This window comes from Pelodiscus sinensis, chromosome 4, assembly GCF_049634645.1.
Source record: "Pelodiscus sinensis isolate JC-2024 chromosome 4, ASM4963464v1, whole genome shotgun sequence".
NCBI classification, from domain to species: domain Eukaryota; kingdom Metazoa; phylum Chordata; order Testudines; family Trionychidae; genus Pelodiscus; species Pelodiscus sinensis.
The window spans coordinates 118371014-118393657 of NC_134714.1; the positions used below are offsets into that span (position 1 = coordinate 118371014).

A 22644-nucleotide genomic window follows, 5' to 3' on the forward strand; every position below is an offset into this window, starting at 1 on the left:
TGGTGATTTGATAGTTGTCATTCTTCCCTGCAACTTGGCATGGATCCATCATCCTAGGAGGATGCTAGGACATTCTTGGGGCTGCAGAGATTTGACTGAGAGTTACAGCAGAGATCCTGACCACTCATGGCACTAAGGGATCCCTCTGTACTTACCCATAAGAGTAGAGGTTTCACTCATGGTGCTGGACAGATTACATCCTGCCAATTAACCTGAATTCCTCCTTCCAGCTAACGCTGGTCATGGTATTCATCTCTGATTTTTCAACCAAACAAGTGCTGTGAAAAGCTCCTGTGTTTTACTGCAAAGGTGAATCAAGCAGTCCATATGGATAGGTTGTTTATGTAAAGTTCTTTCGCACATGTCTTATGCTTGCAAAGCACCATGTTTATCTGGAATTCTATACAATTCATATATAAAGTAACTTGAAATGAAAGACACATCAACGGATCGTATAAATGCAACCGCAAAATATAACAGCTTTGAAATGCAGTTTATTCTACAAAAATGTAGCACAGCATCTTTAGTTAATTTCCACAATTGCGCAGATTGCTGGAAGGAAAAGCAAAGGAAGGAAGGAAGCTCATTAGAAGGTCTATGAATGCTCACAGCTGTTCTGAACTATTTACAGGTGAAGCATTAAAAATAGATGTTTCTCCAGCACTTCGTTTTCATGGCTTTTTCTCTGAGCATTTTATCTCCACGCAGTCACACTCATCTACATGAACATATGTGTATGTGAGTCTCTTTCTCTTAGCGCAAACCAGTTCCACCTTCATCGTGTGGCTCTTCGTTTCCTGGCAGCACGTGCATTTGTGTTTCATTTTACTGTCATCAAAGGCATACCTGGGGGAACAAAACTAATAGATCAGTCCTTTAGCTTATTTCTTTACTGCCCTTCGTTACACTTACCTGTCTCTACAACTGTGAGTGGGGAAGGAAAGCTTTGGTGTTTCTTCTGCTTACAAACCACAGGCAGGCCTGTCGACAGCGGTGGGCAGAGGGAGCAATTGCACTGGGGACTGGAGATTCAATTTTGAAATGCAGTAACAACAGTGGTGACTGGTGCCCTTTAAATTGCTGCTGGGGCACTGTGCCACATGCTCTGGGCAGCACTAAGGGATGGGGGGAGGGTGAGGAAGGGATATGCCACGCTCCAAGAAGTGCTGAGGGCTGCCCGGGGGATGGGTGATGCATTCCTGGCTGTGCTGAGGACAGGCTGCCTTTGACACCAGACCCTCCACTCTTGGCCCCTCTCCTTCTGGGAGTGCAGAGTCAGCACCCCCTCCACACTGTGCAGAGGCCTGTAGAGGCTGTCAGTGCCACTGACCACAGGGGGAAAACAATATCAGTAACAACCTATTTCCTGGACATTTAGGTAATGTCTACACAGCAGGGCTAAAACTGAAATAAGTTATGCAACTTGAGCTACCTGTTATTCCTCCTGCAATGAGGTTTAACAGGTAGTTTGTTTTAGGGCTTTATTTCGAATGCCCATTTCACTGCCGCGTGTAGACACAGGCAGTTATTCTGGGCTTGTAAATTTCAAAAATGGCGCCCGGACGGGAAGGTGCAAATCAAGCGCAGGGTATTTAAATCCCAGGCTTGATTTGCAATTCCAAATGCCTACATTTGCAGCCCTCTTCCGAAATAGGCTGCAAGTGTAGACATACCCTTGCTCCTCATTAAATGAGGGTTACAGGAGTTGGAGTAAGAAGTCCTTCATCTCAACATGATGTCAAAATAACTGCTTGCAGTGTAGATACGGGCCATGTTATTTCAAAATAACTCCAGTTATTCCAAAATAACACTGTGTAGATGTACCCTGAGAGTCCTGGAAGGCCTGATCCAAAGACCTCTGAAATCAATGAAGTAAGTGGGAGTTTTTCCCTGGGCTGATATGAGCCATATATCAGACCCATTATGACCATTCAGAAAGGAAGAACCACCTTGATGCAGAACCCAAACTGCTATTAAAAAATGAACACATTTTAAAATGCGTAAGTTAAAATGTGTTAATTAACGTGATAAACATGGTCAATTTCCCGTGCCTACTTGTGGCAATCTTACTTCTGAGTTAAGCAAGACATGTAGTTCTGCTGTTCTGCTCATCACAAGGAGGAGCAAGAGAAAGGGTTAATGTGTCTCTTCTCCTGCAGTGGCCAAGAACATGTGAAGTCAAGACATCACATAAGCATGGAGAAGCACTTCTTTAACTTACACAGAGTATGTACTGCAGGACCCTTCACATGAAGGCACTAGGACTGGGTATGCTGATTTGCAGTTCTTGTGAGTGATGAATTCTTTTTTTAGCTTCAGTTTGCAGACATGTGACAATGGGATACCTAGGAGGGAAGGATCCTATTAGCCTTACTCAGATGAGTGTTAAAGCTGCTAAGCAAGCAAGTTCTGTCTCTGTCTCATTAAGAACAGGAGTACAAATACTCAAGGAGAGTTTAAAGGCAAAGCACTTTGTTAACTATTTTGCTGATTAAAGATGGTCTCAAACATGAGCTTAAAAGCACATGCTTAACAGCTTTACTGGATCAGGGCTTACTGCAGACACAGCTGGATATTTTTTATATAGTCTACATTTCTGTAATGACATTTGTTAGCTAATTAGCACTTTTATAGTCTTACAGCAGCCAGCACAGTTTAGTCTAGGTCCTACAATAACAGAACACTGCTTTTTATGCAGCTCCTAGATACTGGAATGCTAGAATCCAGTACACAATCTCTACCAGGTTACATCATTTTTTTCACCGGGAATTTAGTTTAATCTACAAATATTTCACTTCTTTATAAAACCAAGGAAAAGGGAGCATGACATTTTCCCCAGTGGCACCACTGGAAAAGATAGACTGGTTTTGAGCCTTGTAAAATGAAGAACTGAGGACCTTCTGAGAAGTGCTCACTGCTCTCAAATCCCACTGAAGTTGGTGGGAGTTGAGGGCATTTACTACTTCGCAAGATCAGGGCTGTAATGAATGGAGAGCCCAGATATGTTTGATTAATGGATCACTGGCTTGACCATACTTACATGTCTTACAGCAGCCATCTGAACTTGTTGCAACAGTTCCCTATATTGAAAGCAAACAGAAACAAAATCGCTCAGCTTCTAACCTTAGATATGCATGTTGTAGATATGAACAGCCGTAATAAGAGATTTCTAATTATGAGACACAGTGCACAATCAACCCATTGGCCCACTGCCACAAAGCTGCTGGTACCATTCCCTTACAAAGTTTTCAGACACATATGACAAGAAAAGGGGTGAATTATCCCATAAAACCTAGTATTTTCCTTACAGCCCCTTTAAGCTATTTAGCAAGACATCTACAGCCTAATGCAACTCATAGTGAAGACAAAAGCTAAATGCCTATCAACTCGGGTGACAGCAGACTTTGGCTCCTGACTGTTCTGTTGTATCAATGTAGATGGTATATGTGGGCAAAAGGTGCTAACGTAACTCAGTCCAATATTAAATAGTGTTAAACAAACTCCGGGGCATGGTATACAGAGAGCTCAGTCTGCTTAGCACCATGGTAAACACAGCATTAAAAACCCATTTAACCTTTTATTAAAGATACAGGAAAGAAGGGAAAACAAATAAAACATCTGAAATGTTGTTAACATCCAGGCCTAGAAGAAAAGCCCCCATGTTTGACAGTTTCTCTTAGCTCAGGTCTACAATAGGCCTTTATTTCAAAATAATCCCCCTTAGGTCGAATTAATAAACGGAGCATCCACACGACCAAGCTCATTATTTCAAAATCTGTACTCCTGCTTTCCTTAAGGAATAACAGCTGATTTTGAAATAGTTACTTTGAAATAACGGTAGTATGAACACTCCAAGGCCACTATTTTGAAATAATTACTCCCCAGAATAATTCAAATTAATTACTCCTCAGTGCTTTCTGGGGCTCTAAGTCCCAAGTAGCACACCCACATTGACGTAGCTTGCCCTGGACTATTTTCAAGACTTCCTCGTAAAGAGGACATGCTATTTTTATGTTGTTATTTCAGGAGTTATTAAGTCGATTTTAGTTATTTCAAAATAGTTGAATAGTTGCCCTTAGATGCTATCAAAGATGGCAATAACTGTCATCCCAGGTGGTGTTTTCTCAGTCACACTCTCTCTGGCCTAGCCTGGTCAGGACACCTCAGAGGATCAGTATGATGAAGGATCAGGGTCCCAGGAAACAGTGACAGCCTTCATGGTGAAGCTCACAGCACTAGCCTTTTATAGTAAGTGTAAGGGAGTCAAGAAAATTGTTCACTTTGATTAATGGACAGCCAGCCTGAGAAGGTTGCAAATCACTCTAGAAAAACATTCATAGCAGCAAAGAGAGGATATCAGAACAGTGGAAAGATGAATTAAGAGGATTCCAGCTATAAAACACTCACTGGGACACAGTTTGATGGATCAAACTCCGGACAGGATATTATTGTGCTAGTCAAGACAAACTGGCCTGATGATTGAGTGCAATTGTGCAGAGTACAGTTCCCTCCCAGAACTCTGTAGGTCTTACCAACCTGAAGAAATTCAGAAAAAAAGAGTTATCCTGAGACAACACATGATCTAGCATAGGGGTGGGATTATTCTTCTGGCTTGAACAGTATTGGCAATTCTAAAAGGCTCATCTAGTGCTCTTCGGCTGCTTTGACAATCTCATCTGTCATTGTTACCTAGGTTGAAATAATCAAAAGTTCACAACAGCAGGGATATTAAGAGACATTGCAAGGTCCAGCATTATGCATGGACATGTGTGGTGTTACTATTTATAGAAGATAAGCAAGGAGGAAAATACTTTTGTTTCTCTAAAGTTTCTCCCACTTTTTTTTCAGCGGGTAGAGGGTAGGAAAAACCAAAAGAAAGTGAAAAAGGAAGCCAGCCTTTATAACAGAGATCAAAAGATTAACAACAAAACAGAACATAGCTATCTTTGGACAAAATAAACTTTTTGAAGTTGGTGAAAGAAGAGTACAATATCAGTGACCAGGAAATAAAAAAAAAAAAATTAGAAACAGGAGATGCTAAGTACGGCAGCTGAAAACAGTAGCCATTAATTACTGTGTTAGACTGCTTCACTCATTCTGCAGGGTTTTCACCTGTTCTAAATAGCTGCGATTTGCAATGCAGCAGAGAGAAAAATGATTGTTTTAGTTAGAGCACTAGTATAAGGGTATGTCTAGACTGGTGGGTCCAGGGAACACATTTGCTCTTTCACTTTTTTTTGCAGAAGAGCAAACACGCTCTTTTGGGGAGCCCTGTATACCTCGTTCTACGAGGAATAAGGGCTCCTCTGAAAAGAGGAAACTCTTCCGCCATTTGGCTTCGTCTAGATGGGGCCAAATGGTGGAAAAGCCTCTTCTAGAAAATCAATTGGAAAAAGCTTTTCCTGATAGAAGAGTGTAGTCTAGACTAGCCTAAGACTCAGACTTCGTATGGCCTTGATCAATTAGGTCTGTCACTCTGTGTTCCAGTTGCCCATCTGTAAAATGGGAATAACACTTTCTTACTCTCAGGGGTACTGCATGGATGACTGATCTGCTCAAATATAGTGAGGAGGGGGCTATAAATACCTAGGTAGATTCACATCAGAAATATTGTATTTCATTAACATGCTAATGCTGCAACATACAGTGGGACCCAGTGTTTTAAGCAGAACACTCCATTGAAGTTGATGAGAAGCTGGATTTCTAAAATGACAGTCCAGTCAGTGTCAGGCTGCAATTCCTTGCAGGGCACCTCTACAACACACCTCTACAGTCACAATGCCAGATGGGATCCTGGCCACACAGGCCGTCTGCACACACTGACCACAGCACTTGCCTTCTTCTCTGATGTAACGGAAACCCTGGAGGGGGCACAAATGCATCATCATTATTAGCCACATCCACTGTGGCTTGCCTGTGAAGAGCATTCAGACAAAATCCACATTGCCCTTCTTAGTGCAATGAGGGGGAAACCCAGCAGCCCTTGATTATACGTTAGGGGTTGTAGAAGGAGTTTTGAACCCCATTGCTTGATGGAGTCTAGGTCTTTCAACCTGTTGCTTAGACCCATTCACTCCTCATATCAGTATTTAATATTTTCCAAAGTAGCAAATGATCTGTCAGTGTCATTATCTCGGTAATCTGCTACTCCCTGTCCTTATCTGAGCTGAAATTCAAATCAAGTCAAAATGATTAACTAATCACGTCACTTGCAAGATCCAAAGAGAGCCTTTTGTCTGGTACATTTTTCATAGGTATGGCCACCATTTTGAATTTGGTGAGAGGACGGATGGTAAGGTGTATTTACAACTATTTTCATGTCTTCCTCCCATGAGGACTTCAGTCCTAGAATGAGAAGCGTATGTGGCTCCACCGGGACCATCTAGTGAGAAGCTAGGATGTTGCAGTATGCCTAGCTTTATGTGAGCAGGGGTGAAGATGACCAAGCTTTCCTCTACTTGCATTCAAGTTATATATTTAAGATTTTAAATACAAAGAACTAGATTCAGCAAATAGATACATGCTACATCACCCAGTACCAGGAGAACCTCATCCACTGAAGAAGCAAATCACCACTGCCCTCCATGTTGGTTTTCCTCGGGTATGTCTACACTTGCACCCTCTTTCAAAAGAAGGATGAAAATGAAGAGATTCGAAATTGCAAATGAAGCTGGGATTTAAATATCCCGCATTTCATTTGCATATTTGCATTATGGCGCAATTTCAAAATAGCGCTATTTCAAAATAACAGATGCTATTAAGACATGATTATTTCGAGAAAAAACCCTTCTCTTGAAATAACTGGTAAACTTCATTGTATGAGGAATAAGGGTTATTTCGAGAGAAGGGTTTTCTCTCGAAATAACCGCATCTTAACAGTGTCTGTTATTTTGAAATAGCACCATAACATGAATATGCAAATGAAGCATGGGATATTTAAATCCTGGCTTCATTTGCAATTTCAAATATCTTCATTTGCATCCCTCTCTCGAAAGAGGATATAAGTGTAGACATACCGAGAGGTTTAAGATGTAGCAGTGCATCATAAGAACTCCACTAGCAAGAGCTGCTTCTGAAATCCATGGAATCAGAAAATTCAACAGTCATGGACCTAGCCCTTTGTCAAGAGCCAGCGTTATCCATTTTTGAGGAAATTTGACATCTTTTAAATACATCCCCTGTGCTGTTAAGTAGAACTGAAAAACCTTTTGTGCAACTGAAACAAACTTTCCTACCAGAACTCACTAGAAGTGTATCTGACTCAAAAGTCTTAACATATAATACATATATTCCCCAAAACCAGCAAATTTATTTACTTTTAGAGAATTTAGTTTAATCAGAACCACTGTATCTGAGCAAAAACAGAATAGTTTTTATAACATTTTTACCATCTAGAAGTAGTAGACATTACCAAGACAACCACAGAAATAGCACCTTACAGTGACTTTATTTCCCCCATTAATAAACTTATGAGTGAAGCTGTCATTTTCAAGAAAACATTTTTCCCATCATCCCTGTCTAGTGCAGGTCCCTTGAATTTGCCAGAGACAAACAGTAATAGCTCTAAAGAAGTCATTACATAGCTAGCAGCTTGCTGCATCTTCCTCTCCTTAAGCAGGTTAAGGACCTGTTATATTCTAAAACTTTGATTTCTGAGATGGCACATTCCTCACCAATCATTGACCTTCCCCTGAACACAAACTTCATTTTAGTTTAGCAGAGAGAATTACAGAGCAGAAGTGGCTAACCAAAGTGACTTACCTGCTGGCAATCAGTTGAGCATTTTACTGGAGTGCACTGAATTTGATTAGTTTGTATAGCAGAGCCCTGCTTTTCACTGCACAAGCAATCTTCACACGAGTTTTTAGGCACCACAGCCCCTGGCTTAAAATAAGGAGGAGTTGGGATAGGAGAGGGAGAGACTTCATGAGCCTCTAAAACACACAAACTATATTATTGACACATTTTTGGCACGAACACCTTCCATTCTCTAATTAACATACTATCAAAATTAGAAGATTAATAATCTTCTACAATAACATTCTAATGGAATGTAATATGCTAAATGTAGTTACTACTTCAACTTCTCATATCTTCTCTATTGCATTTTCTTCTATAGTTTGACCAATTAGCCACTCCTAAAGCTTCCAAAGATTTTTTTTATTCAGTTATTTCATTTCTAACATCTTGGTCCTGAAATGTAAGTTAATGTCTCATTTATGATAGAAATCATTGCCCAAGCAAACACTATCAGGTAATTTCTCCAGTAATGCATAATACTTAACTTTTCTGTAGCCCTTTTCCATCAGCAGCTCTCAAAGCACTTTACAAGGATGATCCATACCATTATACCCACAATGATGATGATGGTTATTATTTACTAGAAGATTTACCTGGGGCTGCTCGGGTCCTTCAGGGCAGGGGATTTGGGAAAGGAATGGGGTGCAGGAGTCAAGGCAGGGGGCTTGGAGGAGTGAGGAGGCTCAGAGAAGATAGCAGGGGTGCAGGAGTCAGGGCAAGGGATGGGAGGTTCAGGGCAGAAGGTGAGGGTGCAGGAGTGAGGGCAGGACGTGAGGGGACTGAGGGCAGAGGGTGAGGTAGCAGGAGTGAGGTTAGGAGTTGGGAGCCATGGCGGGGGGGGGGGGGGAGAAGAGCTCTGAGCAGAAGGTGGGGGCAGTAGGCAGCTTCTCCCTGGGGCCAGCTCTGGGCTGTGGGCAGCTGCCTGGGTGGCAATGTTGCTCCCTGTGGCTGGCCAGAGCAACAGAAGCCACACTGCCAAGGGAGCAGCATTGCTCCCTGGAGCTGGCCTGGGGCCTTGGGACTGCACTGCCCAGCCATCGGTGTTGTTTTCTGGGGCTGCCCTGGGGCAGCAGGAGCTGCACTGCCCAGCCTGTGGCTACTCTGCAGCTATTGGGAGCGGCCTTGCTTGCAGCCCCCCCGTGGTCATTCTGAAGCATAGCTGTCCCTGTGCTTGCTGCCCCCTGGTGGTCATTCTGGAGTATAACTATCCCTGCTGCCAGACCTCTTCCTTTCCATTTGATGAGAAACAATCCCATTCCATGCACAACCCATTGTCCTGGCACACCCAAACCCTGACCTTGTTTTAAGTTATGATAAGACGAAGCTGCAGACCCAATGTGGTGATCTTGGCTCTTACTGTATAGGAGGAGTTCTTGAACAAATGGACTCACAGATGGACAGACAGACACACTGACAGACACACAAACTCTCTCAAATATATAGTAAATTGTATTTATCATGGTAGCACCGTGGAACCCCACTTACAGACCAGAGATCTATTGTGCAACATGCTGTACAAATACTTGAACAAAGGAAACGAAAGCATTGAATTGTGAAGTGACTTGGCCAACGTTTTACTGCCCTGTTGGGTAGTAAAAGATCCAGGACTGGAACCCAGGCTTGGTCCACTACTCACTGGGACACAAGAAGAAACAAGAGGCTTTATCTTCATTGAAATGAAATTAAATATTTAAATGAACTGTGATAGCTATAGGGGTATGTCTACACATCAAAGCTATTTTGGGAGGTATCCCAAAATAGCTCCCCCACATCTTCACAAGCCACCCATTAGTTCAAAATATTTTTTGAAATAACGGGCATGCTATTTCAGCATTCTGGTTGCCCTCATTCCATGAGGGTTAAGGGATGTCTCGAAATGGAACTTTATTTTGAAATTTGTTGCTGTGTAGACAGCACCAAATTTGGAAATAGGCTATTTCAAAATAAATTTGAATTTAAAGTGCAGCGTAGGCCTAGCCGAGGTGAATAATAGTCCTGCCATGCCAGTACATTGAAAGAAGTGGCAAGTCCTACCTTATATTCAACTCCTCCAGAAACACACACACTTTTTGGTGCTATAAGAAAGATGGAACAAGAAGATGCTCTAAGAACGATGTGTTTCACATTTCTCATTTGTCTGTTATACAAATGTTGGGTATAATACACAAATACCCAACATAAGAAGTATAGAGTGGCTCAGCTGTGTTGTTAATTTCCATTCCCATGCCATGTTTAGTTTATCAGGGGCAAATTTCATCTACCAAAATTTCCCATCTGGCAAACACTGTTATTCTGCCTTTGTCTCTAAACACACTTGAAATTAGCAGAGATTTGCTTTGTTTATGACAGCATTGTTAGCATTGACCAAAGACCAAATGGGAATTCGGGGTCACATTTATACCATTGTAGTTTGTGTATTACAGTTCTGTGACTGAAACCTAGCAGATGGAGTACATTTGGGGACCAAACTCATAGATGAAGTCCCTGTCCGAATAACAAAAGACAGCATATAATCATGAAACTATACTTACTACAGGAAAAAACAGGACAACAGCCATCCTCTGAAATAGCTACCACTGGCTGGAAGCCTAAATCACATTGTCTTGGGATGAGAGAACAGGACTTTACATCGCATTCTATAAAGAGAAGATACAGATTAATTGAGTCATGGGATGTATCAGCCCTGAACTGCAGAATAAGGGATTAATCCCGTGTTGTGAGCAGAGGAAGTCACAGCTGGGCATGCTCCAACTGGAGCTTCAGTATATAAGGGAGCAGCCCCGCTCAGTCAGGGCTGACCATGGAAGAGGGAGGATGCACACTACAAGCTCCATCCTGGAGCCCCAGATCATAGAGGTCAAGCATGCCAAGACCTCGGTGGATACCCACATGCCTGAGAGATAGGAAGTTATAGGAAGATTCACAACCCAACCACCCCAGAGGCCCAGTTTTATGGACTTCTTTGGAGCTATCCCTCCAAGAATGAGAAACCTTGCTGTAGATAAGTCAATGCATTGATCTCTTACCACACACAGTCTCTGGACAGCACGGATCTTCTGAATGTGGCCGTGTTTTAGGAACAAATCCTTCTTTATTGCAACTGACTGGCAGAGTGCTAGCACAAGAGTGGGGTGAACAAGAGATATTCAGTGTTGCCTGATTGCAGGTGCAGTGCAGACAATCATGTTCCCATGTCTCTCTGGGCTGTGCAAATAAAAAAGTGGCAGTTCAATTAATGGTACCTAGAAATAATACATTAATGAGAAAGGATGTGCTACAAGCCAGTCTTTTATTCTCAGGTCTGGTGCTGGGCTGTTTGTTTGAAATCCTAGGGAAACTGAAAAAGATCTGCATGATCTAATGTGCTGTAGCCTCTTCCCTTTCTCTGAGGGTACGTCTAGACCGTGACACTATTTCAGGATCTGGAAGTATCCCGGAATAGCAACACCACATCTTTAAACACTCCGGCTGTGTCTACACTGGCAAGCATTTCCGGAAATGCTTAAAACAGAATAGTTTTCGTTATAAGTATTTCTTGAAAAAGAGCGTCTACATTGGCAGGCTGCTTTTCCGGAAAAGCCCTTTTTCCGGAAAAGCATCTGTGGCCAATGTAGACGCGCTTTTCTGGAAAAGAGCCCCGATCGTCATTTTCGTGATCGGGGCTTTTTTCTGGAAAAGACTACTGGGCTGTCTACACTGGCCCTTTTCCGAAACAGTGTTCCGGAATAAGGACTTATGCCCGAGCGGGAGCAGCGTAGCTTTTCCGGAATAGCGGCTGATTTTGTACAGTAGAGCATCGTTGCTTTTCCGGAAATTCAAGAGCCAGTGTAGACAGCTCACAGCTTATTCCAGAAAAGCGGCTGATTTTCCGGAATAAGTGGCCCAGTGTAGACACAGCCTCCCACTATTTCCCAAAATAGCGGGTGTATTATTCTGGCATCCCTGTAACCCTCGTTCTGCAAGGGTTAAGGGATTTGTCAGAATAGTGCCTTATTTTGAAATGTGACCCTGTCTACACAGTGCCAAATTTCAAAATAAGCTCTTTTGACCTAGATTCAGAATTGCATAGCTTATTCTGACAGAGGGGTGCTGTCTAGATGCTCCCTGAAAGTGTGTGCATGTTGGGACGGACACCTGAAAGGGCTATAAGAAAACAGTGATTTTCACAAGATGCCAATATTGCATCAATATCTCAGATGAATATTGGAGTTATGAAGCACGGTCAAAGGCAGAAGGCCCATTGTTTTCTTTCCCTATTGTGGCAAGGTCCTCACTCAGGCCCCTTTCCCTAGGACACCTTCTGGTCCACAAATCAGCTGGAGACCTTCTCTGGTGCAGTCACCTGTGCCTTTTATTGTCAGCTTCCCACCACCTTCTATTTACAAAGCTTTTTGGATTACAGCAAACTCAGCCAGCCTCTCCTTCTTCCTTCAGCCACACCTTGGCTCCTTGCACCCACCCTCCTGCCTCCTTTTACTTCCCCTCTGGCTGCCTTATATAGCCCTCTGGCTAATGAGGCCCACAGCTGCTTCTAATAGCCCTTCAGGCCTGGGCTTGTTCAGCTGGTTCTAATTGTCCTTTCCAACCTAGCTGCAGTGGAAGAGCTCTGGCTTAGCCAGCAGTCTGTCATACTATCTCTACTGCACATTGGTACTGAGTTCAGCATTAAAAGAGTGAAAAAATATTGCAATATTTCCTATAGGTGAAGGCAACTAGCTATTCTATAAAGTTATTCAAAGAGCACTTCTCCATAGAGTCTATTCCTTACCTGTTTCACTGATCCATCAGGTCCAATACAGCCTATGAAATAGAACAATTATAGAATTATGTCGGTCAGTTAAGGAACATAATAGCACTGGAGAGAGGGGCACAGACAGAGAAAGGAAGAAAGGCATACATCGAAAGGCATACACCTGCATGGCTATGAAAAGGGCACTTGAAAAGAATGAGCCATGACTGAAAAGCACAAATCATCCATCCAACAGATCTTGAAGACTTTTTGTTTATAACTTTCTGACTCAAAGGATCCTCTTTCTGCCTAAGAAGAGAGGGGTTCATCCCCCTTCAGAACTTATCAGAATAATTTCTGAGGTGGTCAAAAAAGGCCAAATGCTACATTAGACACTTTCTTTACTTTTCCATAGGTCTAAGCCTACTGTTTGTACAGTGCACTCAGCCCTTAGAGTCTCTGGGTGTGCAGACCAGGCTGGCGAATTGCATTATGAATCCTAAACTGGTAGTTTTAAGCTAGTGTTTCATCTGTTCCCAGTTTATGTTTTCTTACCACAGACAGAAACACAAATGCCGACAAGATTATTCAGCAGGATCTTTCCATCAGGACAGTGGCAACCTTCAAGAAGCTCTGGATCTTTATCTTGCAAGGGGATAGCATAATTGGTGGTTTTCCTGCATGCACATAAGGAAGGATGAATGACACAAGCTATTTTTAGCCTCCTTTTAGGGCTGATATAACACAGAATTTTGAATAGGAATTTGGCCAAGGTGAATTAATCACACAAATCCCATTGGGATTCTGACTCCTTTCAGCTTTTCTTGAAATATCAGCCTTAGCCCTTAATGCTTGGTTAATCACCCACCTGCTGAAGCAAGTGCTTCTTTCTGTTCCCCCACATGACTTGTAGATCTGGTCCTGAGAACATTTGGCTTCTGTGGAACATTTACAATATGCCGATTAGAGTGCCAGCTCTATCTAACACACTTGGATAAAAATTATAATGTATTAGATAATATATCCCACCCAGATGAAAACACAAAGGAGGTTGTTTCAACTGAGGAGTTCCGTGATGTTTGCAATCATATAGACTAATTATTCTAGTAAACTGGAATAAATGGTTCTGACAAGAAGAGACAAAACAGGCAGAGGGAAAACAAATGACTTGAGTAATATTGCCATCTAGTGATGAAATTGCAGTTCATATTTTAACACACTAAAGACCATTAGTGACACACTGAAATATGGCCAGGTTCTGATCTTCCCTCCGCCCCCATCTTAAACCCTAGAAGAAGCATTAGGACAGTGCCTAGATTAGAATGTTGTGAATGAAGCCAAATTCTTCTCTGTCACACTGACCTAAATTCAGAGTAATCCCACTTTAATCAGTGGGGTTACTATCTATTTATATAACTATAACAAAGCAGAATCTGGCCTTCAGGCTCTTTTAATGCAGTGGATTGTCTAGCACTCAAGAGATGCCCCTCTAACTGATTAGAGTGAGGAGGGAGATCTGGCTGGCGTGAGTGCTGAATAGGGCCGGTCAACATTTTTCTGTGGAAAATTTGACAGCTTTTTTTTTTTTTTTTTTTTGTTTACCAAAGAGGGAAAAAAATCACAGAAAGCAACTGCTTTCCTTAAATGTAGAATCATAGAGCTGGAAGAGACCACACGAGATCATCAAGTCCACCCCCTGCCCAAGGCAGGACCAATCCGAACTAAATCAACCCAGCCAGGAATGGAGATTCCACCATCTCCCTAGGTAACCCATTCCAGTGCTTCACCACCCTTACAATGAAATAGTTTTTCCTAATATCCAACCTAGACCTCCCCCACTGCAACTTGAGACCATTGCTCCTTGTTCTGCTATCCGTCATTACTGTGAACAGCCTCTCTCCATCCTTTTTGGAATCTCCCTTAAGGAAGCTGAAGGCTGCTATCAAATCACCCCTCACTCTTCTCTTATGCAGACTAAACAAACCCAAATCCCTCAGTTTCTCCTCATAGGTCATATGCTCCAACCCCCTAATCATTTTGGTTGCCCTCCACTGGACCCTATCCAATGCATCCATAGCCTTTCTTTAGTGGAGGGCCCAGAACTGGGCACAATACTCCAGACGTGGCCTCATATTTCATTTTGCTTGTCAGAAATCAAAATATCTGAAATTTTTTAAAAAAATCTGTGTTGGCACTTTTCCGGTATTTGCCAGAAAGTTTAAATTGTCAAGTGTGTGGGGTGGGACAAACATTTTTAAACCTACCCTAGTGTTGAACCATTCAGGTGACAACACCAGGCCCACATTCTCCCCTCATTTACATTAGTTTTGCACTGGCATAATTCAATGGTTCTAAGCCCTGATTTGCTTCGGTGCATGTGAAAGAAGACGCAAGCCCTATGTATGTTTTACAATGGGAATACATACATGTAAACAGAAAGAGGAATAGACTAAAACAGCTTCAACTCTAGCAAAGTCTTCCCCAACTCACCACACTGCCCATTAGTTTGGTTCCTCCAGTCCACACAGATCCCATGGAATCCACACAGGGCCGCATAGATCTGAAGGCTTTGGCATTCCATCTTTGGGCTGTGCTTCTTCATTGCTGAGCATCCATCCACTACACAAGCCTCATAGTAAGGTTGAGGTGGAACAGCATTGTGACAGCCTGTCAAATTCCTTATTGAAGAAGGACAAGAAACTTGTTCGACAGTGCATTTTGGCAAATTTAATTGCAGGAGTTCTACTCAGAAACAAGCACTCCATAAGAGAAACTGAAGCTGAAGACCCAACTTTAAATCATTCTAAGCTCAGGTGGCTAGTGCCCATACTGCATTCACACTGCATTTATGTAAACTAGCTCAAGCAAAGGTTCCATGAGTCTCACCTCCCCTCACATCCCCAACAGCAGCATAAAGATACCCCACCAGTGAGCTATCAGATAATGGATTGAAATGTGGCAGTAAGGCTCCTCTGCAGCCGTAGTGCTGTTATTCTAAGTACAAATAGTTTCCCATGGGTGTGTTGTTTCATTCTGGTAATCTTATTTTTAATAACAACATTATTTAAAAAAGTAAACGATTGGAACATTCTTGATAGTGCCCATTTTAATTCACAATTCTCTGGAAAATATTCAAGATACACAAAAACGCTGGGCTAAGTTTTCCAAATATGACTACTTATCAGTGGTGGCATGAACTAGGCGGTTGCCTAGGGCGCCAAGTTAAACGGACTTTGAAGGGTTTGGAGGCGGGGGCGCAGATCGCGCACCGATCACATGTTTCGCCTATGGCACCAGTTGCCGGCAGCTCATCTGCTACTTATCAGGGATGGATTAAGACATGCTGAGGCCCTAAGCTATGTCAAGTTTAAGAGACCTAATTAGATAACCAAAAAAAAAATTTAGTAATTTTGTTTTTTATTTAGAGCTTCCCTTATAATCTTAGACCCTAAACTGAAGCTTACTTAGCTTGTGTATAAATCCAGCACTGTTATTTATATTAGATACAGAAACCTTAAATCCCCTCCTCAGAAATCATCTGTGGCATATGCAGTCTCAGCAAATCAGAGTCCCTAACCACTAGCCACTGTTTAAAATGTTGGCCCTTGATATCTACTAAATTCACCATTATTTAATTTGCTTTAAAGACAGTTCACCAGTTGCCTTGCACAGAACAGAGCTGCCTTCTTGTAGATTGGAGTATGAGCAAAACATACACAGGAGTGTGTCTTACCAGATGAGTTTACAAAGAGCACTGGGAACACAAGCTTCTACTTTGGATAATGAGGTCTCTGTCTGAACTGGCACCGGGTTATTTAATTCACAATGTCTGTTGGTAGGATCTGGCACTCTCCAGTCTAAAGCCATCTCCCTGAAGGAATCTGCAATCTCTCCATTCCTCTTCATAGCATCATCAGACTTTTGGTTGGTGCACGTACCTGACAGCAATATAAAGTCACGTGGTGTAATGACTAAATAACAAAGAGTGCTCCGATAAGAGAGGAAAGGGGTATCCACACAAAAAGAATAGGGAAAGTTTTAACTCCTATTGGAAGGATGTTCATAGGAAGAAAGTGTCTGGAGGAGGAGAAGGCCAAAATAGCTAGCTTGCCATTTCCCTGTGGCACATACAGATAAAGTGCAAACTAATTAATTTTTCCAGATGGCTTAAGTGATTTAGACAGTTCTGTCAAACACAGGGCTGACCATCTATCCTAAAATGGACTTCATGAATATTCTTGAACATATATGATTGAAAGGATGGGGTAAAAAGGGAAGGAACACACACATGTACATACACATATACACACACAATCCCTCTGAAACCTCTCCAGCCACCATCAAGTGGGAAAGGAGTACCAGAGGTGATTTGAGACACTAAATCCACTGAATAGGGAGAAATATGTTAAACTGTAATGCCAAATAATCTTATCCTGATGTAAGAGAACTTTGACACATATAAGGGAGGAACAATTGGTACATCCATTAATTAAAACTGAATATAACACTTACCACATTGCCCCAGGGTATTGTTATAAAAGGTTCGAAAAGGGAGTTTTATGTAGAATACAAGTCGTCCATAGGAAACATACAGTTCTAGTTCAGGTATTTCAACCACCACGTAGAGGCCAGAACTGGTTATCTTGATGCCGTTCTTGGAAACATTTGGCACAACCTTCTTATTGTTAAACAGAACCTAAAAGGGCAAGTCAAAATTCCTCCGTGAATTATGTTCCTCCTTATTATGTTTCTTTGTGTATACATTTTATGTTTCTGGGATGGATGGGGTAAATTCTGCTTTCAGAGAATTCTGTAATCCCTCCAAAGTTAGACTATTGGGTATTTGTTGCCTTTCAAGCATTAATATCTGTGTTACTCACTTCAGGGGAAATATTAACAGCAAAAAACAAACCCATGATGGTGATTTTCAACAAGTGTGATAAATTTTCAGCAGGCATTTTTCTGGATCAGTCACTGTTTTATTTCTGGTCATTTGCTTGCAATCAGAAATTAAACAGATAATATAAAAACACTAGCATAGTGATCTGGTATTACCTGCATCTTTACAGAGGGCTCAGGACAGAAGGCTGGGGGTATGGAGGTGGAGCAGGAGGTCAGAGTTAGGGGGTGAAGAGGGGCTCAGGGCAGGGGACAGAGAGTGGGGAGTGCAGGAATGAGATCTGGGGTGAGAGATGCAGGGAGGGGGGTGCAGGAGTCAGGGCAAGGGGTTAGGAGGTGTGTGTGGAGGGGTTCAGAGCTGGGGGTTGTGGGGTCGGTGGAGGGGTCAGGGCAGGGGTTGGAGGGCTCAGGGTGGTGGTAGCTCCCCAGGCTGTGCGGCTCTGCTGGCGGTGGTTCTCTGGGGCCGCCTGGGGACATGTGAATTATAATATATGGCTTATGTCAGCAAGGGGCTCTTGTTTTCAGACATGAGAGTTAATCATGGGCTTGAGCCAAAGCTGAAGTCCCATTGGAAAGAATATCACTGACATCCAGTTCTTTGGACCAGGTTTCATAACAGAAAGCCCAAATGGCATTATTTATTATTGAGGAACAAATACACATACCAGACACAAATATTCACTCCTATTTGGAGTAATAGCAGGCTCTCAAAATAGGCTGGACAGTCAGCACTTCACACTGACACTCTGCAGTAAACCACAGAGCAGATAAGGGCCTGCAGTGCAAACATCTCTGTGTTGCGATGCCCACAGGCCTTAGCCCTAACTTTGAGGTACCACCTCTATGTGAAAGAATAATGTAGCTCTCAGCCCGTCTCAATTGGCTTTTCTGTTGAAACTCCCAATCTGCTGCCAAAATATCCCTACTGTAAGAAATTGGGTAACCCCACCAAAGCTTTAATGGGACAAATTTGTATTTGCAGTAGGAGAATCTGAACCTACAAAGCTAGTTAGGACCAATGCTGGTAATTGTTTTTGTGATGTAAATGCTTATCACTAGGACCTTGATGGAGAATACCAAACAAGTTTGACAGGACCAGTGAGCAGCCAGAGAGTAATAAATAATCAGAGAGGAACAAATTTCAGTGAATTTCCCATACACATCCCATTTACAGCCCTTCTCTACAGCTGACATTTTATCATCTGGAATTTTCACTGAAGTTTTTCACAAACTAAAAAGAACAAATGTTCCACAGAACTATTTGTGAATTCTCCCATTATCTCTTCTCCCATGCAATTTTGTTCATCTGTATCCTTGATCTTGATTAGGCCTAGCAGGCAGTAGCATAATAATAATAATTAATAATACACAAATGGATACTATAAAATACATTACCAAGTTGGTTTCTTTCCTATGTTCTACTGCTTGTGTAAGAATAACCATGGAGTTCTTATAAAAAATGACAAGGGACTTTGAGCAAATTGCTCCATCAGAAGTACCACAGTAGTAGTTGTCCATGTGAATCCAGAAGCTCTGAGAGTCAGGCTGGATTGGCTTCACCAAGAGATAGGTACAATTCCCCTGGAAATTATAATATGTTCCATCGAACGTCACGTAATGTTCATTTCCCCACCCACTGCAAACACCTAGAAAGTAGAGAGAGGCTTAAAGTTTGGTTTACTTTGGTCTTTTTGAATGTATGCCTGGGTGTTCTGTCAGTGACATTTCAGCTCCATGGCATCTGTTAGAGTCACATTTTGTCACACAATGTTTCTTTGGCCCATCTCATAGTATGACTTTTTCTTTGTGACTTTTCATCTCCACTGGTGTACTTATTTTGGTGCTCTGATTTCATAGTCCTACCAGGTTCCCCATGCCATAACAAAGAAGAAGTGTCCCTAAGAGAGGGCCACAAGATAAGCTGTGTAATAAGATAAGATGTTTCAATTTCCTATGCATCCCTGATCTGATACAGACACTTTCTATCTGTAGCCTTGTCTTTCTATATTCACCCCCATATGGTCCTTCCCATCCCTTTTTTCTAGTCTTACTTCTGTACTGTGCCACATAACAGATTGCTTTTCCCTTCTCACACCAATCTCACTCCCTTATCCTTTCTCTTTTAATTTCTATAGCCAAACAATCCAACACTGCATCTTGGAAAACTCTGCTAACCTACTGCCATTTCCCTGTCTGTATGTCCCACACTTGTTATACACAGTCCTATCCTCTCTTCAACTCATCCTATTCTGGTACTTCTCTGCTTCCATAGGCTTTCCCATCTCACATACTTCCTGTATTTACTCCTTACAATTCCTTCCTAATATTAACTTTATACATCTATGTAATAATAAAAATGACTGGTTTAAGTACTCAAATTAGTTTGCTGTTGCCCCGGTGATATATACATTTATGTATGGAGCAACTTCATTGAACCAGGGACAATGTAGAGCACAATCCGAGCATGTGGATGTACATCAGGCGAGACACAATTCAAACACCATGTGCTATTACTTACACTGACACTCAAACACTTCACAGCAGCCAGTTTTGTCATAGTGTTTTGTCAGAGGGAAGCCATTGACACAGAGGCTTAATCGTTGAGGAGGGCAATTCACACTGGACAGTTTAATATCATTTCCATCTCCCAAGCAAGTGGCAATTTGACAGTTTCCGAAATCCCACGTTTCATTAAACTGTGGACATTTTAAAAGCAAGAAGCGGGGGAGATATATATAAGAAAGTAGTATAATTATCATTGTTTTGGTACATGTAAGGAACAGGTCACACAATTAAGCAACTAGCATGCAGAAATGACTATTCATTTTTTCTTTACTATGAGGCTCTTAAAACACATTATATATAATAATTAATGAAGACATCATACCTATTTACATGCTATACAATATTTTGTACACAACCCAGTATTGAGATCATGACCGCTGCTGATCAGTTTGAAAGAGTAATTTCCTAGCTTAGTTTACAGATCCTGCAGGCAGGGCACAAATATAATCCACATTTGCATTGTCCAAATTCCAGAGCAACAGCCCAAGTGCCAGGTGTCCCCTCCCTTTCCTGGTGTGTTATTTTTGGTCACTTACCTTTCTAGGAGGACTGAGATATGGACAGTCTCTCTCAGGAGTTACTTTGGGAGTAGATGTGTTTGTTGCACTTGTGGGAGTATTTTTGCAACGTCCACTCCTTGAAGCTGAATCACATTGGTAGCTGGGCTGCTCAGAACCTGTGCTCTGTCTTGGAGTGGTTGCACATTTTCCCTGGATTAATTCACTCTGGCATGAAGCATTACATATGGAGTAAAAGCACTGATCCAGACCATCAGTTGTCTGAGATATGATACTCCCTGTAAGATCAAAAGCATAATTACTAATTAAACTCAGATTGCCCATGAGTTTGCCATACTTTTCCAGTAATGTTGTCATGAACTATTGGTCTCCATGTGGCATAGTATCACTCTGAACAGGAAAATTCTTGTCTTCTCCCACATTGGCTACAAAACAAGCAGTAAATATTACTGGCTCAGGACGACTATTTACAGTGTATCTGATGGCCATAACCAGTTGTGGTAGTCAGCCTACAGTTCTCTGAATCCACTATAGCTGGCCTCATCCCAATGGCAGAGAATGGGAGAGCCTCTCATTCATTCAACATGCAACTCTTCTGCCCATAGTTAAGTACATTAGTCAGAGTTGTACATCTACACCAAAAAGAAGCATTTAGCTCTAGAATAATGTTTGCTAGTGCTACTGTGTGCAGTGTTCACAAAACAAAGTCAAGGGGATGGGGTGGCTCAGGATGCTGGCAACAGAAATAGCAGGGACTTTCATCAACCATCCTTGGGGAAAAGTTTATTGTAGATTTTAAGCCTTAAATTCTAAAGAATTTGGATCCAGGGTTTGTAGTATAATAAAGACTGGATCTGGCTGAATGCATCAGCTTCAGGTGCATTGCCATGGAAAATAGAATAAGAATATCTGGCTACAGTATTTTGAGAATTACCAATTACAAGGATATTTTAGCCAGTTCAGAGATCTGACTGGTGGAAGAACAATGGTTGTTTTATAATTAGAGAACTGAAAACTCTGGCAGAGGGAATGTGTATTTGCTCAAGAGCTGGTATTTTACTGAACAGCCAAACATTTCTACCCTTATACAAAAGTGACACAGATGTAAGGAAGATCAAATTAGACTGCTACTTACCCTGCGATATCAGCTGTCCATTTACTTTGCAGTAGCATGGGGATGCTCTTGTTGCTGCTGTGAAAGGTGCTTCTATAATGTTCCGTAGTCCTACAATAATTAAATGTGGGTGACATTCTAATACAGTATCCTGGACTGGAAAGTGCTAAGTTTAATTCCTCCCCCTACCATCTTTGCATTCTATGTAACTGCAATGATTGGGAAAAACTGAAGGCTACAGAAAGAAGAAAAGTCAAATTCACTGGTCTTCCATTCCCTAGAAACCCTCTTTTCCATTCCCAGTCACCCAGGATCTCACCTGATCTCCGTGACTTTAGGAAATTGATTTCTGATTCTTCATCTGTACTTTCCTTAAGCACTATGGGGTTGGGCCCTGTTGGTTTGGAGACATGTAGGTTAGTTAGGTGGTGCTTCACCAGCCTATTTCATTTTGCCTTTGACTTCTCTCTTTTTAAAGCTATTATTCCATTACATGTCCTCTTACTGCTATTTCTGCAGTGAAGAAGCTACTGAGCAGTTTGGCCGATCTCTTATCATTTGTTCTCTCTTATCATTTGTTTGGCCTATCCTATATCATTTGTTCTAATTAAGTAGAACATCTATACTCTCTTTTCCCTTGTCCAAATTTATATCTGTGCTCTTTGTGCAAAAAGCAGTATGTTGGGGAGTTCTGTTCTTTGTTTTTGCTCTCATCACTATATTGCTTTCTAATTTCTCCATTTTACCATCTACTTGTTTTTGGTTGATTCCCTGGTTTCAACTTCAGGTCTTTAAAAAGTTTTGCGGGGAACACCATTGATCTTTCCCCACCATATTATCTTTGTAATAGGAGGATTTTTAAATTTGTCTTAAATATGGGGTCTTCCAGAAACAAACAATTGGATAGAGGTGCATTTCTTTGCAATGATGATCCATACAAATTGGCTGACATCTGGTTGCAGGGCAAGGATAGTGCTGTGAACAATGGGACAGAGGGCAGAGGAAAAGGTTTAGAAAAA

The 22644-nt window shown here is 41.8% G+C and overlaps 1 protein-coding gene across 1 annotated transcript in view; it reads right to left on the bottom strand.

The window, feature by feature from the left end:
• Positions 1-477: 477 nt before the first annotated feature.
• LOC102451070 (mucin-5B-like) overlaps positions 478-22644 on the bottom strand; it is a 68995-nt gene continuing 46828 nt past the window's right edge. The window contains exons 29-48 of the mRNA XM_075928214.1: positions 21945-22019; positions 21647-21736; positions 20530-20789; positions 19947-20124; positions 18824-19074; positions 17042-17225; positions 16263-16467; positions 15020-15207; positions 13398-13467; positions 13085-13206; positions 12569-12600; positions 10827-11004; positions 10332-10436; positions 9835-9875; positions 7762-7884; positions 5766-5861; positions 4408-4536; positions 3041-3080; positions 2222-2345; positions 478-846 (exon numbers count right to left, since the gene is read on the bottom strand). Coding sequence (XP_075784329.1) covers positions 672-846; positions 2222-2345; positions 3041-3080; positions 4408-4536; positions 5766-5861; positions 7762-7884; positions 9835-9875; positions 10332-10436; positions 10827-11004; positions 12569-12600; positions 13085-13206; positions 13398-13467; positions 15020-15207; positions 16263-16467; positions 17042-17225; positions 18824-19074; positions 19947-20124; positions 20530-20789; positions 21647-21736; positions 21945-22019 — 2666 coding nt within the window. The 3' untranslated portion in view covers positions 478-671. The remainder of the gene's footprint in view (positions 847-2221; positions 2346-3040; positions 3081-4407; positions 4537-5765; positions 5862-7761; positions 7885-9834; positions 9876-10331; positions 10437-10826; positions 11005-12568; positions 12601-13084; positions 13207-13397; positions 13468-15019; positions 15208-16262; positions 16468-17041; positions 17226-18823; positions 19075-19946; positions 20125-20529; positions 20790-21646; positions 21737-21944; positions 22020-22644) is intronic.